Consider the following 13,362-nt stretch of genomic DNA (forward strand, 5'->3'; position numbering starts at 1 on the left):
AATTTAAAACAAATATTTTTAAATTCTAAAAATTAGCTGTTCCAAATTAATGTTTTATAAGTCTTTATAGATTAGATAATTTCAATTTATATAATAAAATTTAAAATTATATTAAAACAAATATTTTTAAATTCTAAAAATTAGCTGTTTCAAATTAATGTTTGATTCTTTATAGATTTGAAAATATTTTTCAAATCATTTTTTGAGTGGATACTCTCATATTTTCAGTGCCATTCTCAAACCCATCAAACAAATTCTGATTATTTTTAAAAAATGGCAAAAACACTTTCACACTACTCATGCTCTCAAATCTCGACCATTTTAAGGTAATGAGAAAAAAAAACACCCAAATTTGAATCTTAACTACTTGTAGCTGCTAAACAACAATTCATAACTTTTTCACATTGTATTTAAAAATAAATATAACTAAAATTCAAGAAAAATAAATAAATCAAATTTATTTATTACCTATAAAAATAATTTATTAATAATAAATCTACATTTTATTTACTTTCATTCAATTTCCCTCCGTTTTTTTTCCTTACATATAAACTTACGTTTTCCCTATAAACATTTTAATCAATTTTTTTTTTGTTTTTTTGATATCCAAACACGTTTTCCCGTGTCCAAACATATCCTCTCTTTCATTTTATTTCCTGGGGTAAAAAAAAAAAACCATTATGCAAGAAAAAGGAGAGTGCATTAGGGCGTAGAGCAGTCCGCATGGAGAAATAAGTTATAACTCTCCAATCGGTTCGAAGTGAAGAAACAACCCTCCCATTTCACCCAATAATTTTCCCAGAGGAAAATAAGATAAAAATACATTAGTAAGAAAGAAATGTAGACGAGCAACAATCGAATCGCCAATCCAGAGTAATGACGACTGAAACGATATCTCGCCTTTCCGTTCGCTCTACCTCCTCTTGATATCAATGACGAGACATTCACATTCGTCTCTCATTTTCTCAGTCAAGCAGAGGCTTTCTTCTCGAAATCAATGAATCTTCATCTAAAACCCTAACCCTAAAGCCACATCAAGATCCAAATCAATGAATCTTCGACTAAGACCCTAACCCTAAAGCCATACCAAGATCAAGATCAAGATCAAGATCTAGACCTCAAAAACCCTTACGGATCGAGTAAGAACCTACTCCTAAAGCCGCCATACCAAGATCAAGATCTAGACCTAGACCTCAAAAACCCTTACGGATCGAGAAAGTTGGAGTGACGAAATCTGAAAACCCTAAAGGATCTAGAGTGTAGGAGAGACTAAGGCGGCATGCTCTTTTATAGGGAGCGATCACCAACCCTAAGGTAACCTTTGATACTACTCGATTACGATAATACCCCTTTGCCAATGTTAAAAAAGATAAACTTTATCCCCTATTTATTTTAAATAAATTATTAATAATTATTATTATTTATTTTTTAAAAAGTATTATTATTATGATTTTATTATAATATTACTATATATATATATATATATATATATATATATATATATATATATATATATTAAAACTATTTATTTTTAAATTTATTTATAATTACAAAACTATTTTTATTTTTAATAGTTTTTAATAATATTTGAATTAAATTTAATTGAATTTATTTTAAAAAATTACTTATCAAATACTTTTATTTTTATAAAATATTAAAAAAACATTTTCTTTTTTAACTTAAAAATATCTTTCAAAAACAAACATTAGAAAATATGACCAAACTTTAAGAAAAAAAAAACAAGAAAAAAGTGAGATTTAATTCACTAATATGAAAATACATGAAAAAAAACCTCAAAATTTTTTAAATTAGTATTATACTCATCTATTTAAAAATAATTTGAAATATATGTACTTTTTAATGAGTCATCTCATTATTCTAAAAAATGTCCTTTTACTTATCATATCTTTCAAATCAATTAACAATTAGATTCCCCGTATAAATATTTTTGCTCCTTTTAGATATTTTATTATTATTTTATTTGAGATTTATTTATTTTTTATTTGGAAACAAATAACTTGTGGGATTCTTATTTTAGTTTTCTACAAGTTTAGAAAATATTGTACAAAAAAAATCCTATTTAGATAGGATTAATTTTTTTTATTCCCTATAATTTTAAAAGAAAATATTGTCAAACAAAACCTATTTGATCATAATTATCAATTCAAAAAGTAATAAGATTGTTTATTAAATAATAAATAATAATTTTAATAATATATAATTATTTTAATTATGATTAATTTATTTAATATAAATTTTTATTTATTTATTTTTATATCATATATCAAAATACAACCATATTGTAAAACATGTTATATCTGAAAAACTCTTCCAACAAATTTTATTATCTATTATATCAAACAACTATTAATTTTATATAATAAATTTAAATTTATTATTGGTTTATTTATTATCAATAATATGAATTTATTTTTAACTAATTAATACTAGAATAATTTTTTTTTTCAAATTCTTACTTTAGAATGTTTCTAAAGAAAAAAAAAATCTTAAATAATAAAATAATATAATAAAACAATAATAATAATAATAAAATATCTAAAAGAAAGAGAAATATCTACGAGGAGTCTAGTTGTCAATTGATTTGGATGACATGACAAATAAAGGGACATTTTTGAGAATAATTGCATATAAAAAAGTGCATGAAATTTTAACAATATAATAATAATAATAATAATAATAAAATATTAAAAAGGAAGAAAAACATCAACATAGAGGAATCTAGCTATCAACTGATTTGGATGACATGACAAATAAAATTACATTTTTGGGAATAATTGCATGGTTCGTTAAAAAGTGTATGGATTTTAAATCATTTTTAAATAAATGAAGATAATACTAATTTAAAAATCTCACTTTTCCCAAAAAAAAAACAAAATCATGAAAACAATTTTTAAAAACTCTCAAAATATTTTTAAAAATATTACCAAACAAAATTATATATATATTTGCAAACAAAGAATTAATTAAATAATAAAATATTTAATTCTACTTTTATATTTTTCATTATTAATAATTAATATTACACTTATGATAATATATTCATGGATTATAATCTCTTTATATTTAAAAATAATTTAAATATTTTTAAAATATAATTCTTTAATGATGTTCAATAAAATTTTATCAAAGGTCTGCCAAAAGAGCCTCTAATAAGTAGATGTAGCTACCCTAACATTTTTAATTCAAAATCGAAGTAGAAATTTGTTAGAGCATGGAAACAAATTTTTTGGACATCTAGATATTTTCCAATTTAATTAATTTGGATTGCTTTTAAAATAAGAAACATTTATATAAAAGGTATAAATCCACCTTATATTTTTAAAAATTAATTTAAATAATTTTTAAAACTATTATTTTTGTGTAAATTAATTTTTTTTTTCTGTATAAAAATTTAGTATTATTTTCTAATTTTAAGCACAAAAAACAGAATTAATAAATAAGAACTAAATATATGAGATGAGTTGGGTTTGGTCCATCACAGCCCCTTATCTGGGCCGGACCAAACAGATATGCCTATAAATGGGCAACTGAAAAGAGAAGAATCAGAAGATGTAACTTTTGTAATTTCTAGAAACTTCGAGGTGGTAAATGGAAATAATCCTGAATTCAACGTCTATTTATCTGCCACGTGTTGCATCCTCACAGCAGAGATTGATGGGTCCCTCAGGTGCATTTGTGACGTGATGAAATCAACGACTGTACCAACAAGTCTACAGATCCAACGGTCAGGCTATGATCAAGGTGGATTCTGATGCTGCTATCTAGGGTTTGAACTCCTTTCGCTTTTCTGAAAACCCCATCTCCCTATAGGGGCTTTGCTGCGATATTTATTCATCAAACCATCCAACCCTAGTGTTAGGGACTCCGCAGGTGAATCACTCAGCATCAGAATCTACACAGAGGTTGGATTTTTTCATTTGTAAGTTGCCATTTCCCTCTCTCTCTCTCTCTCTGTTTTTTTTTTTTCGCAATATCTGTAAAAGCTCTGAATTTCATTACTCAGAGAAGGAAATCATCGTAGTGGACACTGCAAAGTTGCGTCTTCTGTGTTGTTTTGATTCAAGCTCTTTGTATTTGGGGTGGGTGAGAGTGGTATTATATGGGGAAATCTGGAGGGAGAAAAAAGAAGAGTGGTGGTGTGAAGCCAGAGTCGGGAGATAACCCAATTCCAAATGCTAATGGGGGTGTTGATTTGGACTCGTCAATCTTTTTGAGAAGAGCCCACGAGCTGAAAGAAGAGGGAAATAAGAGGTTTCAATCGAAGGATTATGTGGGTGCCCTTGAGCAGTATGATAGTGCGCTCCGGCTTACGCCGAAAACCCACCCAGATAGGGCGGTGTTTCATAGCAATAGAGCGGCTTGTTTGATGCAAATGAAGCCCATAGATTATGAGACTGTTATTTCTGAGTGTACTATGGCGCTTCAGATTCAGCCCCGGTTTGTCCGGGCTCTTCTTAGGAGGGCTCGGGCGTTTGAGGCGATAGGGAAGTATGAAATGGCGATGCAGGATGTGCAAGCCCTGTTGGGTGCTGACCCGAATCATCGAGATGCTTTGGAGATTGCCCGCAGGATTAGGACCGCCCTTGGGCCACGCCAAGAGGCTCAGCAGGACTTGCAGAGCCGCCCGTCCCCGGCTGCCCTTGGGGCTTCAGCAGTTCGAGGAGCACCAATTGGTGGTCTTGGACCATGTTTACCAGCTCGGCCGGTGCAGAAAAAGGCAGTGCCGGCAGCACAAGTGGGGTCAGTTGTGTCACCAAATAATAAGCCAGAGAAGGCTCAATCCAATTTTGTTGCTGAATATGGTTCTGATACTAAGACCCAGCTTCCGAAACTTGTGTTGAAGCCTTCAAATGGTTCTTCCAAACCCAATTCTAATCAAAGTAAGAGTAACAAGAAGGAACAGTCATCTTCATTGGGTGCATTGTCTGCTGGTGAGCAGGCTATTAAGGCTGTGATTCGTTGGAGGCCGTTGAAGCTTGTTTATGATCATGACATAAGGCTTGCCCAAATGCCAGTGAATTGTAATTTTAGAGTGTTGAGGGAGATTGTGAGCAAACGCTTTCCATCATCAAAGTCTGTTTTGATTAAGTATAAGGATAGTGATGGTGATTTGGTGACCATAACCTGTGCAGGAGAACTCAGATTGGCAGAATCCTTTGTGGACAGCCTTATTGTGAAGGAAACCGAAACTGATAAAACAGACTCAATTGGAATGTTGAGGTTGCATATTGTTGAGGTGAATCCTGAGCAGGAGCCGCCTTTATTGGAAGAAGAGGAGGAGAGGCCTCCTGAGAGCGAGGGGCTTGAGGGAGAGGATAATGGGTCTCACTCTTCACTAGGTGATTCAGTGCTGGACACTGCAGGTACAGAGATTGAAAAGACAGAGAAGGAAGCTCCAAAGGAGAAAGCTGGAGCTTCGGAGGACCCTGAGTCCAAGGAAGTGGAGATGGATGATTGGCTCTTTGAGTTTGCTCAACTGTTCAGAACCCATGTTGGTATTGACCCAGATGCTCACATTGACCTACATGAGCTTGGGATGGAGCTCTGTTCTGAAGCTCTTGAGGAGACAGTGACAAGTGAAGAGGCTCAAAGCCTGTTTGACAAGGCTGCTTCAAAATTCCAGGAGGTAGCTGCATTGGCTTTCTTCAATTGGGGGAATGTTCATATGTGTGCAGCAAGGAAACGCATTCCTTTGGATGAATCTGCTGCAAAAGATGTAATGGCAACCCAACTTCAAGTGGCTTATGATTGGGTCAGAGAAAAATATTCTTTGGCCAGAGAGAAGTATGAGGAGGCCCTTTTGATCAAGCCTGACTTTTATGAGGGGTTGCTGGCCTTGGGGCAACAGCAATTTGAAATGGCAAAACTTCATTGGTCATTTGCTTTGGCTAAGAAATTAGACCTCTCAGGCTGGGATGCTACAGAAACGATTAAGCTTTTTGATAGTGCTGAGGAGAAGATGAAAGCTGCGACTGAGATGTGGGAGAAGCTGGAGGAGCAGAGAGCTAATGAGCTAAAAGATCCAAGTGCAAGCAAGAGAGAAGAACTGCTAAAGAGAAGGAAGAAACAAGGAAGTGGTACTGAAACTGAGTCCTCTGTAATTGGTGGGCAGGCAGAGGTTTCGGCTGAAGAAGCAGCAGAACAAGCAGCAGTGATGAGATCACAGATACATCTCTTCTGGGGTAACATGCTGTTTGAGCGATCCCAAGTTGAATGCAAATTAGGGCTGGATGGCTGGAAGAAGAACCTGGATGCCGCTGTTGAGCGCTTTAAGCTTGCTGGAGCTTCTGAGGCTGACATTTCAATGGTTCTGAAGAACCATTCCTCCAATGGGGATGCGGTAGAAAGCAATGAAAAAAAATCTGAGAATTTAAGCACCGATGTGGCTGGGACAACAGATGATAAGAATGAAGTTGATCAAGTATCGGGAAAGTGATATATTCTGTGTGCAGGAGTTTCAATACAAAATTAGGCCCATATTTTCTCCCTAACCACAAGTTTGAATGGGCAAAAGGGAGAACTTGTCTCAGCAAGAGGGTGGATTTGTGTCTAAATAGAAACATTGGGTGCAACATTGCAAAGCTGTGTAATCACTGAGAAGTTTTGGTTTTAAATTCTTCATGGTAACCTTCAAAATGACTTGTTCAGAACATTATTCGAAACACCAATGAGTTTTCTGTGAACAATTTTATGTGCTTCAGGATCTGATTTATGGTCTGGCCTCTCCATCTTGAAATGTATGGTGATTCATCATGGCAAGCTTTGTCTCAACAATTTGTTATCATTTAACTATTTTAATTCTTGAAACTAGTGGCTTTAGTACCCAGGATGGAAGTTTTTAAGTAGTAGACTGGTAGTTTGCATATTAAATACAATCCACTCATTTTATGTTATTAACAGATGTTTGGAACATTTTTTGGGTAAGCATATGAAGAGTAGACTTCGGGGCCTGTATGTGAAAACTTCCCCCAATCATTGAGAAATTTAGACTTCCAATATAACTGGGTCATTAGAAACTGTTATCACTCTTTTTCCATGTTAGGTTTCCGCAGCATTGCATGAGTGATGATCCAGGATTAAACTGAGAGAATGGGACAGGATTTTTGTTGAAAGGTAACCTCAAACACTTAGGAATCGACTTTGGATGAGACACAGAAATGCATTTGGGTTGATGAGACCTTTTAACTAATAGATGTCCCTTCCATCAATATCAAGATAATTTCTCTCCATCTAAGTTATATTTTCTGTTAAATCATATTCTCTAGGTGTCCTTTTGAGTTAAACCATTTCCTCTCGTTGTCTTGTTGGGAAATATTTTCTATTAAGTCTTATTCTGATCTATGTTTTTTGTCTCAAAAATGCTGCTAGATCTTTATTAGCACTGGTCTGGTATCTGAAGAGGCTCCAATGATTGATTTGTTACTTGTTATGGGTAACTTTTATCTAAAGAGACAGTACCTATAAAAAAAAAAAATTAAAAAAAGCCTTCATCAAAAGATGGCTTAGTATTTGAACACTGATATTGCTCTGCTTTTTACATTTAGCCTCATGGTTGAGCAAAAAACTTGTTATTCCATTATTAGATGATCTCATTATATTGAGTTTGATTTTACTGGTTGCTCTGTTTGATTCTAAAGACGTTCAATGGTTACTAACTTGTGACTCCTGTCATTCATCTTATCCCACACTGGATAATTTTCTTTAAGACAGTTTGGTGATTTATAGCTTGTGAGACAATCTCATTGAGTCTTGGTTCAACTAGTTACTCTGTTATTCTTTTGTGTCTATGTTTGATTCTCTCTACAAAATTTCTGTTCTAAATAATCAGAGATTTATTAAGCAAGTGGCAGAGATTCCAAACAATCGAAGCAAAATTATTGGACCAGAAAACCACAGAAACCATTGAAGAGAGACAAGAGGAAACTTACCAGTCTAGCAGGGCATAGTAGTGCTAAAGAAGTCCTCTGGTGATGTTGATCACATTTTAGGTGAAGCTGTCTGCCTCCAAATCTGCATTTCTAGGAACCCACTGTGGAGCACATTCATCTCCCCTGATAAGTGAATTGCTTTGTTTCTCCCCATTGAAAGCCCCCATCAACATTCCTTTGCTTTACCCCTTGGGAACATGAGGCTGTGGTGTCCTTGAGAAAAAAAGCTTGCTTTAAATTGATTATGATATCTCCCAGCTCCTCTCTTATATCCCCTTTAATGTAAGCTTTAGAGACCAGATATATTGTGACTGTCAATACACCCTAATAATCTTCTGATACCTATTACCTTGAATTCCCAAGGATGCAACCATTTGTTTTGACACGGGCAACCAAGGATGTAGTCTAAACTTGAAAAATATGCAAGTGTCGAACATTTTCAATTCCTAAATGTGTTATTCATGTGTGACATTTACTTGTTGGTTCGATTATCCTAATACATGGTAGCCATTCGGGGATTTTCTTTAACATAAACTAATTATGCAAGTTGTCTGTAAACCTTGAGCTTTAATTTGTGCCACAAACTGGTGTTCTTATTGTAGTTGTTGATATTCCATCTTTACCTATTTTTTAGGTTTAGAATCTATTACATTTGACATATTAAAGTGGTTTCCCAGGCTTTCTTTTCATACAATTCTTACTGCTAATAGTTTGGAGTATCGGTGCCAGTTCTTTTTCTCCTTCCCCCCCTCAATTCTCCCTGCTGTAATCCTAGACTGGAATTATCTACTCTGTTTAGTTAGTTTTTTCATGGGTAACTTGTTAGAAGATTCACATCCTCTCTGAACTTTTCAACACACACTAAGCATAACCTTGCCGACCTGTTTCAGATGGTTTAATTATGTGAGCGATAAAGGTTTTTTTTTTTTTGTTTTTTTTTTCTCTGAAAAAGAAAAATGCAAAATGCTTACGTAACTTGATTGTACTTTCATTGAATTAGTGATAACTTGATTAGTACTTCATCTCTAACACTTTGTTTCTCCTCCTCAGATGTCTTACCCATTATTAGACAGCACTAGTTGGAGCAAAGAAGTAGCTGTGGTTCTTCAAGCAAATGGGGCATCCCACCAAACTTTTAGGCAACTGGTTCTTCGGTCAGATGTTTTCTCATTATAGAGTTGACTTTGTTGTTTGTGTTATCTTATTTTTCCGTTTTACTTGGCCAACCTCTCTTTTTGCCACCATGTTCATGCATCCTTCCCTCCCCAAACCTCACCACCCACATACCAACTGAGCTATGGCAGCTCATTGGCATGAAAATTTTCCCTTTGATGTCACTGATAATCATTATTTCAATTGATTCTCTACATTCTAGATATGATCAAGACCAGAAGCTTGATTAATCAGAAGAAATATTATGGGATTTCAATGTATCATCAATGCCATCTCTCCTTGCTGACAAGGATGGAAAGAAAACTTAAAATTTTAATGATACCAGGATGACTCCATTATCTTTTAGTTATCAACATGTTATTGTGTGGTTTATATGATGATTAGAAGGAGGGATGCGACCTCAAGAAATGTTATAGTGCTGTTTCTTTTTTAAGAAAGTGACCATCAACATACTTCTTATATATCCCAATGAACCTGTACCACAAGAGAAGAATCTGGGTCCCCCAGATTAGTGGGGAAACTGTAACATGGATTTATTGGATTCATATCCCAGATTCGTGTGCGTGCTTTCGGTGTTAGCAATTAGAATTACTTCATAATTGTCATGCAGAGATCATCTTTCCATGGCGTGGTAGGTAGATTCATTTGTTTTTTAAGTGCTCCACTTGCCTTAGTTGAATCTCTAGCTGGATATCGAGGCATAATGAGGTAAGCAAACACTGTGATGGATCATAATCAAGGCAAAATTTACCTTATTCTTAAAGGAGATGTAACCATTTAGCATCTCCTTTAATTCAATCTGAAAAGCTGATTCCCATGTTTTTTCTCCCCTACTATTCTAAGCTATCCCTGTACATGACACAGTACAGTTTGTTTGCCTTAAATTATTCTTTCCTCTGTTGAAGTTCAACATCAATAACATGTTCAGGTGTTTGATAATTCAAGAGGTATAATGCTCTTAATTATTGGGGTGGCTCTTTAAACTGGGTCATCTCTGCGTTACGGAAAGTCCTTTTTCGTCTATTATAATTAATAAACACATCCTTGTTTGGGCAAATCCACAGTAATCAAACAGTAAAAATGCTCTTAAGCGGAAAAGGCCAAAAGGAATCTGAAGTTCTTAGCAAAGGAGGTTAAGTTTTTGTCACTTTCAACAACAGAACACCTCATCTCCCCCACCATTACACCAGCAGCAGGCATGGTACATCAAGCCTAAGTTTCACACTAGCCAAACATCTTTCTTATAAACCCACAATATAAAGTAGAACTTAGATTCCCAACATTATTACAGTAACACTCACCAGTAGCTAGGCTTAGCATAGTAGCATAAGAAACACACAAACCCCATTTGTTTTCTGTTGGCAAAGGACTCAAACTGTGGCAATGGGACCCAAATTAACAGTAGGTTCCATTGCCTTCATGGCCTCAAACCTTGGTTCCTTGGCCTGGAACTTCAAACCAGCATAAAGCTTCATGTAGTCCTCAAACACGAATTTCGGGTACACTTCGCTTGTCTCCTTTTCTTTCTCCACCAATGCTGGTGCTGGGTAGATGACTGCATCACTGCCTGGGTTGTAGAATGATGCTAATGACATTCTGTTTCCATCAGTTTGGGCGATCACCCGGTGCATCACGCTCTTGTACTTGCCATTGGTGATCACCTACATACAAGAAAAACATGGGAAAATCATGAAATTGCAGTCAGTATCCCTGATAGACTGAAACAGAAACAAGTGATTGAAACTTGGGTCTTCTGGGCATATACCTCAAGCTGATCACCTAGGTTGATGACAATGGAGTGTCGCATCGGTGGAACATCAATCCATTGGCCATCCTTGAGGAGCTGAAGCCCACTGACCTTGTCGTCTTGGAAGAGTAGGATGATGCCACCAGCATCAGTGTGTGCTCTCAGACCCTTGATCAGCTCTGGCTGTGGGCATGGAGGGTAGTTGCTGACCTTGGTGCCAAAGCTTGGCCCCTGAGACCCGTAAAAGGCCTTCTTCAGGTACCCTTTCTCTAGCCCAAGATTCTCACACAGCAAGTCTAGAAGCAGCTCAGCGAGTTTCTCCAAGTGCGCGGTGAACTCCTTCATCGCCTTCCTGTTATATCATTCACAAAATTCATAGGCTTCACACCAAAAAATATACTGTGAACTGAAAGACGAGTAGAGTTTATAATTGTGACCTGTAATCTTCTTCAAGGTCTGGGATTTCAGACATGTTGGAGGTTGGAAGATGGCGGAGGAAGAAGGTGCTTTCCCAGTCCAAATCGTTGATTTCGGACTGAACAGCCTCCAGACCCTTACTTGCCACCATTTCCTTGAACCTCTGCTCCATACACTTCTTGTAATGCTCCTTTGTCAACTTCTCCACTGTGTCCATCAGCTCATGGGATATCCCATGATTCACCAACTGCAGAAAAACCATAAACCCACCATAACCAAGCTCAGTAAAGCTCTGCAAATAGTTGCGGATGAAATTTACAAGCAAGAAGCAAAGAGCTTATAACTAGCTGTATATGTGATATGTGTATACCTCAAAGAAACCCCAGTTCTCACAAGCATCTTTGATATTCTCCATGGTTGCTGCTCTCTCTTCTCCATTGAGATTCTCCATGTTAATAACTGGGAAACTCTCCATCTCTCTCTGTGTATCTCACTCTCTCTCAACTGCTTCTCCCACTGTGTGTTTGTGAATCTGTGCATCAATCTATGTGGGGGTGGCCTCCAATTTATAGTCATTTCAAGGAGTGGGAGGTGAGAAAAAGATAGAGGACTGTGGGGGCTTCAAAAATATTAAAATTATATATCCAAATCTGTGTTAAAAAAATAAAGCAAGAATTTTTTTTTTAATTAAAAAAAGAAAAAAGAAAAACAGGACTCGTGGAGGATGTATGTGAACACATCCTGATGGACCCCTACCTTCTTTTGGCTGAATCCATGGCCATGGACCATGGTCTCTTCTTCCTTGCTGAGCCATCATGCTTAGGTGGTTGGGACCCACCTTGGTCACCCTTCCCTTCCTAGATTGGTTCTTGGCCAAACCAGGGTGGCTGCTGCTTTTCCCATGCATGCGCCATTCTTTAACTTGTTTTGGCATGAACATGACATTACATGATATAATTGAAGTTTCCACTGGGACTTCTGGGCTAACGCACCTCCACCAAATTAAGGTAAATATCAAATAAATTTCTTGTGGTCCAATCCCTCCATAACAATTAGAACAGCTGAAAGTATTGGCCTGATAACATCATTGCCTCACTATCTAATGGTATAAGTTTTTGGATCAAATCCATGGCTTAACATAGTATCAAAGTTTTAATTAAGTAATGATTTCAAGTTGGGATCTTTTGTTGTGTTCGGTTTTCAAAAAATTTGAAAGAAAATGTAAATAAAAATAAAAAATAATTTCTTTTTGTATGTTTCTTTAAATATTATTTTTCATATTACAATTTAATATGAGAAAATTATTTTTCTTAATTTTTTTTCTAAATACTTTTCGAAAAGCAAATATGATCGTTTGTTTATTCCTCTCCGGGATAAGATATTAGAACTTTGATTAAGCATAGATTTTGAGTTTGAATCCATTTGTCTAAGATGTGGAGTCCATAATATTCTAGGTCAAATTATGGGTTTTACCTCTAGGTTGTGGCTTATCATTTTCATATTAACCCATCTTGAGGTATAATAATTTGCATGCCCATGCTTAAAAAGCTTCATTTTAAGTAAAACTCAAAAACAATTATTTTTGCACTAAAAAAAAGAAAAAAAAAAGGAAAAACCCTCATCTTTCAAGATTCCACAAAAACAATGTCTTCAAGGGGGAGCTTTCTGGAATCCTTTTCCAACCATTTTTGTAGTTTCTTTTCATCATTTCCAAGTGCATGATCCAATGATGCAACCCATTGAGAAAAATAATGGAGGGACTTTACAAGGAACCAATTTTACTCTACTTTTTCTCTATACAATGAAATCATACATCCTGTCAAAACTTTTCTACAATGATCTCTTCTTTTTCCCTTTTTGTAGGGGATTGCCACAAGGTTCACAACCACTCTTTTTATGAATGGTGGGTTTTTTCTTTTGGGTAGTATTGAAAAGATATCTCTTGGCTACGTACCGAGAAGCAAAACCCAATTGAAAGTAGCAAACAGATCATATAGCTAGGCCTCCTTTTATTCGCATATTAACAATGGTCTTATTTCCTTATACTTATAACCAATTTATTCGTACTTGGGTGAG

At 35.4% G+C, this 13,362-nt stretch overlaps 2 protein-coding genes and 1 non-coding gene across 5 annotated transcripts; 1 reads left to right on the forward strand and 2 right to left on the reverse strand.

Moving 5' to 3' along the window:
* Positions 1-838: 838 nt before the first annotated feature.
* LOC117924423 lies at positions 839-967 on the reverse strand. Its single transcript, XR_004652789.1, has one exon. It is a non-coding gene; the product is annotated as a small nucleolar RNA snoR111 (small nucleolar RNA).
* A 2,821-nt stretch (positions 968-3,788) lies between these two features.
* On the forward strand, positions 3,789-9,443 carry LOC117923449 (protein CLMP1-like). 3 transcript variants are annotated; one of them, XR_004652623.1, is made up of 3 exons: positions 3,789-3,940; positions 4,025-6,644; positions 9,000-9,443. XR_004652623.1 is itself a non-coding variant. In XM_034841738.1 (2 exons), exon 2 carries the CDS (start codon positions 4,121-4,123, stop codon positions 6,455-6,457), a length of 2,337 nt encoding a protein of 778 aa, XP_034697629.1. In that variant the 5' UTR covers positions 3,789-3,940; positions 4,025-4,120; the 3' UTR covers positions 6,458-6,792. The 3 variants fall into 3 exon arrangements, 1 of the variants encoding a protein (XP_034697629.1); XR_004652622.1 differs by having other exon boundaries at positions 4,025-6,758; positions 9,000-9,323; XM_034841738.1 differs by lacking the exon at positions 9,000-9,443 and having other exon boundaries at positions 4,025-6,792.
* A 765-nt stretch (positions 9,444-10,208) lies between these two features.
* Positions 10,209-11,831, reverse strand: LOC117923450 (1-aminocyclopropane-1-carboxylate oxidase). The gene is made up of 4 exons (XM_034841739.1): positions 11,657-11,831; positions 11,307-11,533; positions 10,888-11,221; positions 10,209-10,783 (listed from the first exon to the last, which is right to left on the reverse strand). The coding sequence occupies exons 1-4, from the start codon at positions 11,759-11,761 to the stop codon at positions 10,493-10,495; spliced, it is 957 nt and encodes a 318-aa protein (XP_034697630.1). The 5' UTR covers positions 11,762-11,831; the 3' UTR covers positions 10,209-10,492.
* Positions 11,832-13,362: the final 1,531 nt, after the last annotated feature.

Source organism: Vitis riparia, chromosome 10 (genome assembly GCF_004353265.1).
Source record: "Vitis riparia cultivar Riparia Gloire de Montpellier isolate 1030 chromosome 10, EGFV_Vit.rip_1.0, whole genome shotgun sequence".
Classification (NCBI taxonomy): Eukaryota; Viridiplantae; Streptophyta; class Magnoliopsida; order Vitales; family Vitaceae; genus Vitis; species Vitis riparia.

Coding starts and splice junctions, on each gene's coding strand:
- LOC117923449 (XM_034841738.1), top strand. CDS start 4,121: ATGGGGAAATCTGGAGGGAGAAAAAAGAAGAGTGGTGGTGTGAAGCCA.
- LOC117923450 (XM_034841739.1), bottom strand. CDS start 11,761: ATGGAGAGTTTCCCAGTTATTAACATGGAGAATCTCAATGGAGAAGAG. Junction 11,534..11,656: donor AGAACTGGGGTTTCTTTGAG/GTATACACATAT, acceptor GTTTTTCTGCAG/TTGGTGAATCATGGGATATC. Junction 11,222..11,306: donor GACCTTGAAGAAGATTACAG/GTCACAATTATA, acceptor ATGATATAACAG/GAAGGCGATGAAGGAGTTCA.